Source organism: Montipora capricornis, chromosome 9, assembly GCF_036669925.1.
Source record: "Montipora capricornis isolate CH-2021 chromosome 9, ASM3666992v2, whole genome shotgun sequence".
Lineage (NCBI taxonomy): Eukaryota > Metazoa > Cnidaria > Anthozoa > Scleractinia > Acroporidae > Montipora > Montipora capricornis.
In genome coordinates this window covers 34,340,358-34,352,857 of record NC_090891.1, presented here as the reverse complement: position 1 = coordinate 34,352,857, position 12,500 = coordinate 34,340,358, and the positions used below count along the sequence as shown (strand labels likewise).

The window sequence follows — 12,500 nt, the reverse complement described above, 5'->3', positions numbered from 1 at the left end:
GCTTAACGCAGAATGCGTCACCTTGGAGTATACCTCGCTTTATTAAAAGGGGACCAATTTCCTGGTTACCTGCACTTGTTCTTGCATGTAGAATGATCGTCCAGCCCCTCATCACATTCTCTACAAAGGCTACTACTAGCTTTTCACTGATCCTGCGCATTTTCAGGACTTCGATAAGCCAAACATGTGAGACGCCATCAGAGGCCTTTTTTACGTCAGCCACTTTCGGTTTTTCCATAGAGTTTTAGTTTTCCATTTCGTTTTGTCCTGTCTATTTCTGCAGTTACCTGTGAAATCTCTTTTCTAGTTTTACTCATACGCTTGTCCATTAAATCAAGCCATCTCGGTTTTCTTTCCATTTGCTGACCGTATTTACGCTTTACATTTCTCTCCATTACTAAACTCGATGCCCTCAGTAGTTCAAATCCCAAAGGCATCCAGCTGGGTCTTGAGATAGATCTCGAGTTGTTGTTTCCGATGCTATTTTGTTCAATTTCTTTAGTTGGAGATTATTTGGCTTCTTCTTGGAGAATGTTTTTGGATCTCGATTTTCCCAGTTCCCTTCATCTTGTTTGATATAGTTTTTTGTTTGATTTCTTTGTGCTGTTCATCTAAATCTATTTCTGGACTTGGGTTCCTTTGTTCGCAGTTTCTTTGTATGGTGCTGCTTGATTGATCTTCTTTTTGTTCTATCTGGTTGTTGATCTCATTTGCAATTCTTAATGAGGTTGTTTTGGTGGACTTGTCAATATGTGCAACTTTGGGCAGTTTTACCCAAGTACTTGTAGCCCATTTCGTTCCAAAACTTGAGAGTTAGGTCCGGAGAGTTGTTTAATAAAACTGCTTTCATCTGACATGTTTGCAAATCCATACACATCTTATCAGTCCACTTAGTTCGGCGACCACGTTGGTTAGTTACATCACTCATGTCGTAGACTCCTCTCGAAGTATTTCTTCCTACTTGAGCGTGCTGGCGCCGATGTTTCCGTGTTGTAATGTCGCTGGTGTGGTAAATCCACAAAAGCAATCGAAACAGTAGAGTGAGTCGCATTATTTAAGCGAAAAGATGAAATACACGGCGGAGCTTAGAAACACACGTCTGCTCCTCACCGTTATTATTAGTGAGATTCATCCAAGGGAAGCTTGTGAATTCGAAAAAGGCTAGGACAGTTAAGGACATATCCAAAGTTTTTCCGAAACTAGTATTGGAAGGGAAGTTATCCGCAGCTATTAAGCTTTTGGATAGCGAGAGCTCAACGGGCTTACTCAACCTTACACCAGAAGTCCTACAAGGGCTGAAGGAGAAACACCCGGAAGCGGCAGATATCGCGGATGAAATTTTATTATACGGGTCCATTAATTACACTCCTCCTGGCTGGTTGACTTGGTCGACGAGAAAATGATCTTTGATGCTGCAACCAAAACAAAGGGCTCAGCCGGGCCGTCGGAGATGAATGCCGAGCTATATCGAAGAATCCTATGCACCAAGAAAATCAAAGCTGAGGGTAAGGTTTTGAGAGAGGAGATAGCCGTTTTCACAAGAAATCTATTAAAGCTCGCTTACCATCCATCTCTGCTGGAAGGCAATACCTCTTGCAGACTCATCCCCCTGGACAAAAACCCTGGAATACGACCTATTGGCGTTGATGAGGTCCTGAGGTGAAAAGTTGGAAAAAATATTGCTGGTTTTTTGAAGGAAGAGATCAAAGAGGCAGCGGGTCCCCTTCAGGTTTGCGCAGGCTCAGAGGCCGCGATACATGCTACGAATCAAGTGTTTGTAGAGGAATGAACAGATGGTATTTTATTGATAGATGCAAGCAACACCTTTAACCAAATGAACAGATCCGTCGCCTTAAATAACAACCACATAACCTGCAAGGAAATGTCACTTTATATTATTAACACCTACAGAAGCCCTTCAAGGCTCTTTATTTGCGACGGAGGTGAGATATTTTTTTACAGGAGAGTACGACGCCAGGGGATCCCTTGGTCATGCCCTAGTAATCGGTCAATGCATCAATCATGATCCAGAGCTTAAGGAAAAGCACACCAGGGGTTAAACAAGTATGGTTAGCCGACGACTCGGGAGGGGAGGGGGGGGCAAATTGCGCAGTTGTATAACTGGTACAATCACCTGAGTCAGGAAGGAAAGAAGTATGGTTATCTGAATGGATCAAAGAACTGGCTGATTGTCAAGTCAGACGTACTTGTAGATGAGGCAAAGAGGGTGTTTGGAGATGAGGTCAATATTACATCTGAAGGTCAGCGCCACTTAGGGGCTGTCATCGGATCTCAAAAGTTCAAAGATCAATATTGTCGGGAAAAGGTCCTTGGATGGAAAGGAGTACTCGAAGCACTATCTGAGATAGCAAGGAGCCAGCCTCATGCAGCCTACACTGCTTTCACGAGGGGGCACAAATCAAAGTTTACCTATTTCATGCGTACAATAGAGTAACATGAAGATTACGTTGACCCAATCCAAGAGGCGATCGACGACTTACTTATACCAACACTATTCGGTCAAACGGAGCCCCTCCCTAGTCATCTGCATCAGCTCGTCACCCTGACAGCCGCTAAAGGAGGGCTAGGCATACCCAACCTACGGTTCGAAGCTCCACAGCAGTTTGCTTCTTCTACGTCATTAACAGCATCGCACTTAGATTCTATTACCACACAGAGCATGTTCACGGTGGAAGGTGAGAATTCCATGGAGGAGATGAAAAGACAACATCAAGCCTTGAAAAACTGTGTCGGTGAAATCGACAATTGAAAGTATTGATTCCACTCTACCCTTGGATCTGCTGCGGTCAGTTAACCAATTGAGAGACAAGGGTGCATGGCTTACCGCAGGGACTCTTGTCGGTCAAGGCTTGTAATTGGTGCTGAATAAACAAGAATTCAGAGACTCTCTGCGTTTAAGGTATAATATGCCCCTGTCCGACTTACCAAGCAAGTGTGTTTGTGGTGAGAAGTACACCGTCTGCCATGCCTTTTCATGCAAAAAGGGAGGGTTCGTAGCGCATAGACACGATGGTGTTCGCAACCTACTTACCTCACTAGTTGGTAAGGTTTGCACCAACGTTGAAGTCGAACCACAACTACAACCTCTCGATAATGAGCAATTCAACCTCAGAAGCGCCATAACAAGCTCGGAGGCAAGACTGGACTTCAAGGCAGAAGGCTTTTGGTCTCTTGGAGTTACAGCATTTTTTTTATGTCAGAGTAACGCATGTTAACTCCAAGTGTAACCAGGGAAAAACAACATCCACAATCTTTCAGGAGAATGAGGAGGAGAAAAAGCGGAAGTACCAACAGAGGGTACTGAACGTTGAAATATGATCAATTACTCCCCTAGTTTTTGGAACCAACGGTGGGATGGGAGCCGACTGCAAATTGCTTTCTCAAACGCCTAGCCGAGAAGCTCTCAGAAAAGAATAAGGAACCGTATCACACGACTATTACTTGAATTAGAACATTGCTTTCTTTTGAGATTTTAAGGTCGGTACACACATGCGTAAGAGGTTCCAGGACACCCTTCCACAAAATCCCACAAGGGGATTTCATTGATGACTGCCCTTTAAACGCTATTAGTATTTTGGGATCTTTTTAATATTTTTATTGCACTTTTAATCGAAATGAATTGTTTTTTTTTAAAATTGTTTTTGTAAAAATATGTTTTTTTAGATACTAGGGTGCTGAATATCTATATTTTTCTTACAGAATGTATGTATTGTATTTTTTAAATATCTCTTTAATGTAGATAGATTACATTAGTTCACTATTGTTCTTCCTCTTAAATTTGCAAACGTGAAGGATTGTTTTAGAATTTATTACTTTGTCTACGTGCTACATTATATGGTATCTTTTCGTAGTCCTTACCTTTTCTTCGCCACTATTGAGCTAAGCCGGCAACTAAAACTTCGACAGGTCACGCTTTCCCTAACGTTACTACACTACGATGAAAACCACAAGGCAGTCTTTAGACATCCGCTTTACGATGCTCAGACTTGCTCAGACTACTACGAAAACCACGAGGTGCGCGACAGTCTTTGCGCATCTGACGTATGACGTCATTCAAAACGGCGCAGAAAATGTAGACGGTCGACAAAAAAACTCAAAAAAGGTCACCTTGAAACCACAGGACACTCAGGATTATGAGCTGTGTTCTCCTTTATCGTACGCAATTGTTATTATTATCATCATCATCATCATCATTATTATTATTATTATTATTATTATTATTATTAATATTATCTCTACAGGACTGGAATAATCCTTTCATGACATGGAAACCAACGGATTATGGTGGTGTCAAGGAAATCAATATCCCTCCGGACATGATTTGGGTGCCCGACATTATTCTTTATAACAAGTAAGTTTTATTACTCGGGATACGTAAAGGTATACCGAGTATTAAAATGAATTTGAAATCCGGAAGTCCAGAAAAATGTACAATAGAATTAGGAAGCGGTAATTTCATTGGTTAAAAGCTATGCGCAATGACCCCAAGGGAGAGGTTGTAATTGAAAATGTAGGACTAGTCCCTGCGACCAAATTAAAATAAACCAATCACAGATCGGTATCACAAGCTCCCACAATTCCTTACAAACTCTGTTTCAAGTTGGCGGGTCACGAGGAAGACGATTAAACCAGTTTTGAAATAATGTACACGAGTACTCGAAATCTTGATCGAATTTTCGCCCCTTTTTGTTTCTGTATTGGCCACATCTGATTGGTAACAAAGCACTTCAACTTATTTTCCGCTTACATCCGAACTTATTTGGAAGCAATTCAAACACTGAATAATTTCGCTGAACAATCTGCGGTTTGTACCGAGCTGATTTATTTCAATGCTACATTGCTATTTTAATAATTTTGGTTTCTTAAGAAAGCCGCAGAGTGAAAGAATGATACCGTTTGCCCCCAGTTTTTGCTACTTTCCTGTGCAATTAAACACTACTAGGGACTAGTCCCTGCGACCAGTCCCTTCGTGTAAACTCTTCAGGGGACTAGTTGTAGGCACTAGGGGTTTCACAACTTTTCTCTCTCCTCTCTCGCCTCAGTGGTGTTTCACACTTCCTTGGCCCACTGGTTTCACTTTGTTTGTCACCCCTGCATTGCGTAGATTCACGTTATTTCCAATCCAGCAACCTGTACCTAATCAAACTACTTCTTTTGCTTGCAATTGGCGACCTATTGATTTTATTTGTAAACACTAAGCGATGTTCACCAGTCTGTTATCCGTTGTCATGACCCCTCCAGATTTTAATTGGCTGCAGAAACATTTACTTCTTTTGTTCCGTAATTAGCAAATCTGAGCATCGCTTTAGCCTATTCAATCCTTGTAGTTTGTTTCTAACTCTTTCAAAATGTATCACCCTACTTCTGCGCAATTGGTATTCCGAGTAAACTCTTTGAAGAGTGTTTTGTTTGAATGTGATTTAAGCGTTGAGAATTAAAAAAATATAGTGATTATTTTCTTTCATATTATCTGTTAAATCCCCGTTAATTCCCTTATCGTAAAGGAAAACACCGGCGTACTCTCCATCAGGCGCATAATGACCAACAATAATAAGACCTTTACTTACCTTCAAATAAACAAGAAAGAAATTTACACGCATTGAAATTTAATTAGAGAAAGGAGGAGTTATTGGATTCAGACCTAAAATAGCTATATAGTTAAAGAACTAGAAGCCAAATAACATAAAATATTTTACAATGTGTGGGGAACTCTGAGACTTCTTGTTTGGAGCAAGAATTTCAACTCCTCTACTTTTCCTCAGCGCCGATGATCGCCTTAGCTTAAAAGCCACATCTGGATTCACAACGCATGTCAAATTAAGGCATGATGGGAATCAAACATGGCGGGCACACATCATCTATAAGAGCATGTGCAACATAAACGTCAAGTACTTTCCATTTGACGAGCAGTCTTGCAGAATGGTGTTCGCCTCCTGGTCACATGACGTAACCGCCCTTGACTTGAGGGAAAGGCGTGGTCTGCCCGGCGGAAAAGCAGTTGCAAAGAAGGGAAGAGGCTCGGATGTGTTTCAGGAAAACGAAGAATGGACTGTGGAGTGGATCGCCATCGAACGGCATGAGGTGGGTCTATGATGTCTGATAAGCATTTAAGCTATGAAACTGTGTGTGTTTATATTCATCTATCGTAATTAACCACCACAGAGTTACGAAATATTTTTCGAAAGGGATGCGTACAGTGTAATTGACTCCAATTACAATTAATGCTCCTTTTCTAGAAAGAAAACGACTGCTGTGATTTACCCGTCGCAGATTTGACCGTTACCATGCTTCTGCGTCGGCGCACATACTACTACGTCATGAGCCTGATCTTGCCTTGCACGTTGATTGCTTGCACCATCTTCCTTGAGTTTATTCTTCCAGCAGAGTCTGGCGAAAGAGTAGGTCTGGGTATTACAATTCTTTTGTCAATGGCCGTCTTTCAAGAGCTGACGTCAGAAAAGCTACCATCTAGCTCCGAACACTTTCCTTTGCTGGGTAAGTAACAGTAAAACGTGTGAAGAAGAAGATATCTAAGTCGTAGCTAACTCTTCCTGCTTTCTTGTGGTGGTGGTAGAAGGGAGGGCTATGTACATTATAACTAACCAATGTAATCAGTTACCACTATTTCACTGCTAGATTTCTTAGGATCTTGTGATTTCTCATCACGTGATGTTAGAAAAGTTTGTTTAAAAAACATTCTAACCAACAACTTTTCAACTAAAAATTACAAAAACAAGTTTTGAAAACTTTGGGTCCAGTTATTCAAAGGCAGATTTAGCTCCTGATCCTGGATCATAACAGGAAACTTAAATTGCAGACCACATTTGGATCAGAAAAAGTTTCCACAAAGATGTTTTAGCTTCCAGCATAACATTACAAGGTTAAGGCATTTTTGACAAGCAAAATTCAATCCTGGGTTTGTATTTGATTGTGGATTAGTGTCAATGGGTTTTTGAACAACTGGGCTCTAGTGATGACAGATTGTTGATAGCATTTTTCTGCTGCTTGAGCTGGCTAAATTCTCCTACTCGGCGTTAAACTTTTATGTATTTCTTATATTGAGTTCATCGTTTTATCTGTTTGGCTTCTGCTCCTAGTGATTGCCAAGTATTCCGTATGCTTTCAATTCACTCTGCATGGATTCAGTGGCCGAATAATCACTCTTCGGAGGTGCCAATACTAATGACCATTTTAAAATAAAGACTTACTTTAAAAAATCTAACGCAATTAATTGTTTTTGATGGCAAATCAATCCATAAGTTTGAAATAAAATAACCCTGGTGATGTCAGATAGACGTAGAAGGCACCTTTATTTGCACCCCGTTCATAAATTGAATTTTTTTAGATTTACTTCGATTCTGTTTGATTGACAGCCATGTATTACTCCGTATCAATCATGGAGATAGGCACCGCACTTGGCGCTACATGCATTATACTCAACTTTCATCACCGCAACACCAGAATGCCGAAATGGTTTCACAAGATCGTTCTTGAGTGGATTGCAAAGTTGGTCAGGTATAAACCCAGGTGCCTCATGCCTCAGTTTAACTCCGAATTAACGAACGAAAATGCTCAAAAGGTTCTCCAAGGAAACTCAGGCTCTGACAGAAAACGTAATGACACCCTCGACGTGGACAGGGAATCAATTGAGTTTGAAATGGACCTTTTTGAGGATCCTCGTGGAGGGCGCGAGCAGGTTTCTTTGGCCCAAAACGGCAACCTTAACATTCCCACAAGCCACGTTACCAGGAGACGCTCAGTTAAGCGGAAACCTCTGGACACCGCTGAGAGTGACACATCCGAGGCGCATATAACGGAGACGCGGTTTAAAGATTATGACTTCAACCAAGAGGAATTTTATAAAAAGCAGTGGCAAGATGCAGCCAGAATTTTAGATCGTTTCTTGCTCGTTGCCTCGTTTGTTATCGGATCTATTTCGGCCATGGGCATCTTCTTACAGTCTCCTCGTATACGGGAATTGTTTATCCCATAATGCGCCGGCGGCAAAGCCATGCAATGTTTGATAGGGAATCTGACGGAAAAGGTCACCATCGGATACGCTTCTTAAATTACTACACCTCTGATGACTCTAACTACTGTCAGTAGGCTGTTTTCAAACTGAGTTCCTTGGATAGAAGCCTTCCACGGGTTAAATGAAGCTTGTCAGTCATGCCTGGATAATGATTACCAGCCATTCTTGTCTCACAGCTTAATCAGAGGCTTCAACGTGACACGCATTTAAACAGAAACTTCGCTGGCTGGTCTTCCTAAAAATGGTACAAGTGAATAATAAGTAAATATAAAAGTGAGAACTCCCTTTAAACGATCAGTCAATAGAATTATATACCTGTACTTGGCAGTTAGCACTGAGAGGGCGCGGCCGCAGCTCCGGTGTTTAGAAGCCTTTGACCACTTGGCCGGAACCCTGTTTCTTGAGGGCATGCATGATCCTTTTTCAGTTTCACTGGTTGGCCTTATGCAATATTATCATCGCATTTCATCTACCGTATACCCCTTTTTGGGGAACTCCTACTGATGCAAGTCGTAAAAACTAGAAATAAACGTACAGCACCTTTAACCATGAAAGGTTATTTATTTTGTTATGAGTTGATGGAACCATAGTTAATAACTATGATGGAACTGTAAATGTGTTTATACGTTGAGGAGAATTTCTTTGAAGGCAGGGTCTTCACTGAATGAGCCTGCAAAAGAGTTTTTGACCAGTTTGAGTAGTCTGGCATTGTTTCACGTGGTTATTGGCTGGGTTAAAATTCCTCCCTGAATATCATGTGAATTGTATAAATGTTCCCTACTTTTTCAGATTAAACTATAGGGTTAAGCGATATGTTAATTACGAAGGTCCATACAAGTGTTTAAAATCTATTATATCATAAAGATAACATTGTCTGTAGGTACATCATTGAGAATAAAGGGCGGAAGTTGGCCACGATTTTAAAGATCTTCCTTATTCTGGCTGTTCCACCTTCAAACCTTACAAGGGAGCTTACAATATTGAGCAAATTTCTTCACATGCAGTATAGACTGGAACAAAAGAAAAAGAAGTTTAATATCCTAGCTGACTTTCAACGTGGATGTAGAAATGGGAGATCCTGCGAGACCCAGCTTGCAACCACACTGGAGGATATCGCCCTGAATATGGATAGCGGTATTCAAACGGACATGCTTATTTTAGTTTTCAAAAGCTTTTGATGTTGTCCCCCACCAACGCCTTCTCACAAAGCTGAAATACTATGGGATTGAGGAAACATTCTTTCCTGGATCTGCACTTGGTTAAATCAAAGAAATCAAAGAGTAGTTGTCAAAGGAAAATTCTCTGCACCTAGAAACGTCCTATCCGGGTGTCCCGGCACAGGGAGCGGTACAGGCTTGCCTCTTCTTTATGATGATTGTAAATGACGTTGGTGACAACCTTTCCTCAAAGGCTAATTTACGTTTATTTGTTGATGACAGTCATCTACAGATCAATAAAATCTAAAAATTAGGCAAGAATATTGCAAAAAGACTTGGCTAATCTTCTCTTGTGGAACCTTGGGTTTTATCTAAAGAAATATAATTTTAATGCGATTCTCTACTTCTCCCATTAGTTGGGGGAATCACATCCCGGGAGGCCACCCACCACCCTTATTTAGGAATAGAGCTATCAAGTGATCTTAGCTGGGATTTCTATAAAAATTCTGGCCTTCTTCTGCAAAAATCTAGGCAATTGTCCAGTTGAGGTAAAGGAACAGGCCTACCCTACCCTTGTTAGAGCCCATTTAGAATACGCTTGTAGTGGTTGGAACCCTCATCTTTCTAAACATATTCTGGAAATTGAGAAAATTCAACGCAGGGAAGCTCGCTAGGTCAAATCCTGTAACATCTGATGTAACTGAGGATTGTAACGACACCGGGTTCTCTGAGAATCCGGAGGAGTTACAAACATTTTAAAAGAACTTGCTTGGTCATCGCTTTAGATAAATGCTAGACTCCAACTTACGTGAAACGCCGTAAACTATACAGTTTGCCTTAAGATACCAGACCACATTAACCCTAAGGGAAGTAGAATCACTCGCCAGTATAATCCTAAGAAGTTCATTCAACGCTACTCATCAGGAAATACTTACAAGTTTAGTTTTTTTGCTAGAACGATTAGGGATTGAAATAGTTTAAGTGATTCTGTGATTGAATCTGAAACATATGATGGCTTCGAACGAGCCATAAGTAATTTAACTATTCAATTTGTTACAAGAAGTATTTGATAACGACGAATCCTTCGTCGAACTCTTAAAAATCTTTAATTGTCTGCCACTGTCAAGACCCTTTGGAAGTAGGGGGTAGTTTCTAAAGAAACCAGAGCGAATCCAATTGATTCGCTCTGACGAAGGGCTAACGCTCGAAACCTCAGCTTTTAGAATCTCTGTACGGTGGCCAATTTACATTATCAACTCCGTTGATAAAACCAAACCTTTGGAAGTAGCCTGCGTAGCAAGCGTTTCCGTGGGGTTTCCGCGCAAATTTCGATATTTTGGCCGAAAAAAGAGTTCGTTCCTTGCCCGCTGGAAACACTTGCTATGCAGGCTACTTTGGAAGTATCTGATAGTGTTTATTTTCGCTTATATTTACTTTAATATATTTATGTTATATTTATAAGTATCCTGTATGTCGATGCTGTGAGCTATACCTGACTACATTTGTAATGGAAAACCTTTATAGATTAGAGATGTAGATGTAGACCAGGCGTAACCCTAACTAGTGAGACCCGAGCTCTCATCTTATCAAAATTTTTTAGCTATCCTGAAAACTATTATCCTACCTTTTGACTGTTTCAGTTTCATACATTTTTCAAGTCTCAACATGCTCTGTTGACATAAGGCCAGAACGCCATTTGTTAATCATTAACTCCAAATGCATTTTGTATAGCTCGTGTTATGGAGAGGCAAACAGATATTTAAATTAAAGCTGCTAAATAAAATCACCCTTCATGCAGTTCAAATTGCCTTTTTTGTCATCTAGAACGCTTCGCTCCATTGTACACATATATAAACAACAATGTCCGCAGCATTATTGTATCCTTGCGCTATACGAGTCCTGGTCGTCGAGCAGTGCAGTCTAGTCGAAACCGCGATGCATTGTGGTAAAGAGTCAGCTTTAAGTAACTATTCTTGGCAAAACAGTCGCGATATTTTTTGGCTTTACCGTGACTATTTTTTCCATTATGGATAGCTGCTCTGCGCCGGAACCAAAATGCATTGCTCCAAGGAGGAAATTTGCATCTAGCAGGAGTCACAGAACATTTGAATTAGGGATTATCAACCTCTTAATCGAAGATATTTTGAAACTTGCGACATGTCTTGAGCTTACGCCTTTGGTCTCGCAGTGTTATTGATAATCTAATTGGATTTGAGCAACCTAACAATCTCTGTCAAAAAATTGAGCTACCGTTTAAACATGCATTTATCCTGTATTTTCACCGATTTAACATGATACATTTAATCCTGTACTTAATTAACGTATTCGTTTGACATAAACCAGATCACCACTTTGTTAATGATCAATTCCAAGTGCATTTTGATTAGTTTGGACAGGCAAACAGTAGACGAAATTAGGCTTCTTAGACTCTTTATTCATCCTGTTGAAGTGCGATAATAATCAAGTATTTTCTTTTCCCTCGCGTTAAATTGACTGGAGGTGGAGTTCGTGAGGTCAGTAAAGGCATACTCGTCCAGCATAAACTGGTGAGCTCGACCAGTTACGCATCATTTTTTAACCTTGATGCTATGCTGCAGCTGGTTGTACTTCAGCGGCTGTGACTGGTTGGTTTTACATCAGATACGCATAATTCATCTGGAACGAACTTGGGCAAACTTTTTTTCTGCCTCTGTTAGTTCGTCTGGTATGAAGACGGCCACAAGACGCGTAATGCTTCTGGAAGAACTATCCAGTACTGGATTATGCATCATATATAGTTCGTCCCGTCTTTACAGTAGACGTACAACATTAGAGACGCACAAGTCGTCTAAACTTGGTTATGAATCTCGAATATAAGAAGGGACAATGTGAATTTGATTCTCTATCGAATTCTCCATTTCTCGATCGTGGACATTCATGCTTTCGGAATTTCTATTCCGCTATAATCCCTACTGGTCAGTGATGCGCGACTGAAATCTTATCGAAATCACGTCTTTGACCTCCAGTGTGTACAAATGATAATCACGATCAATAAAGTTTCCTTAGTTCCGAAGCCAGGAGCATGAGCTAAGCGAGTTGTCTCACTCACGCTTCGGAAACCGGACCCTCCCCGCTTTAGAACGAAGTAAGGGACACCTGTGAGAACAGATTTCTGAAGGTGCTCCATGGTTAAATAAAGCTCCTTATTATTATTATTACTGGCCCTAAGGGTCAAAGAAGCCATTCATCTCAGACATCGCGAGACTCTTTTTTGCGAGTATCCATGTTTGACATTGGTGGGTTGACGGTAG

General features: G+C 40.8%; 1 protein-coding gene across 2 annotated transcripts in view; it reads left to right on the top strand.

Moving 5' to 3' along the window:
- The window catches only part of LOC138016498 (neuronal acetylcholine receptor subunit alpha-7-like), a 22,503-nt gene extending 13,532 nt beyond the window's left edge, over positions 1–8,971 (top strand). For both annotated transcript variants that reach the window (XM_068863650.1, XM_068863649.1), the window contains exons 5-8: positions 4,263–4,372; positions 5,784–6,102; positions 6,258–6,516; positions 7,395–8,971. In XM_068863650.1, coding sequence (XP_068719751.1) covers positions 4,263–4,372; positions 5,784–6,102; positions 6,258–6,516; positions 7,395–8,014 — 1,308 coding nt within the window. In that variant the 3' untranslated portion in view covers positions 8,015–8,971. The remainder of the gene's footprint in view (positions 1–4,262; positions 4,373–5,783; positions 6,103–6,257; positions 6,517–7,394) is intronic.
- The last annotated feature ends 3,529 nt before the right edge of the window (positions 8,972–12,500 follow it).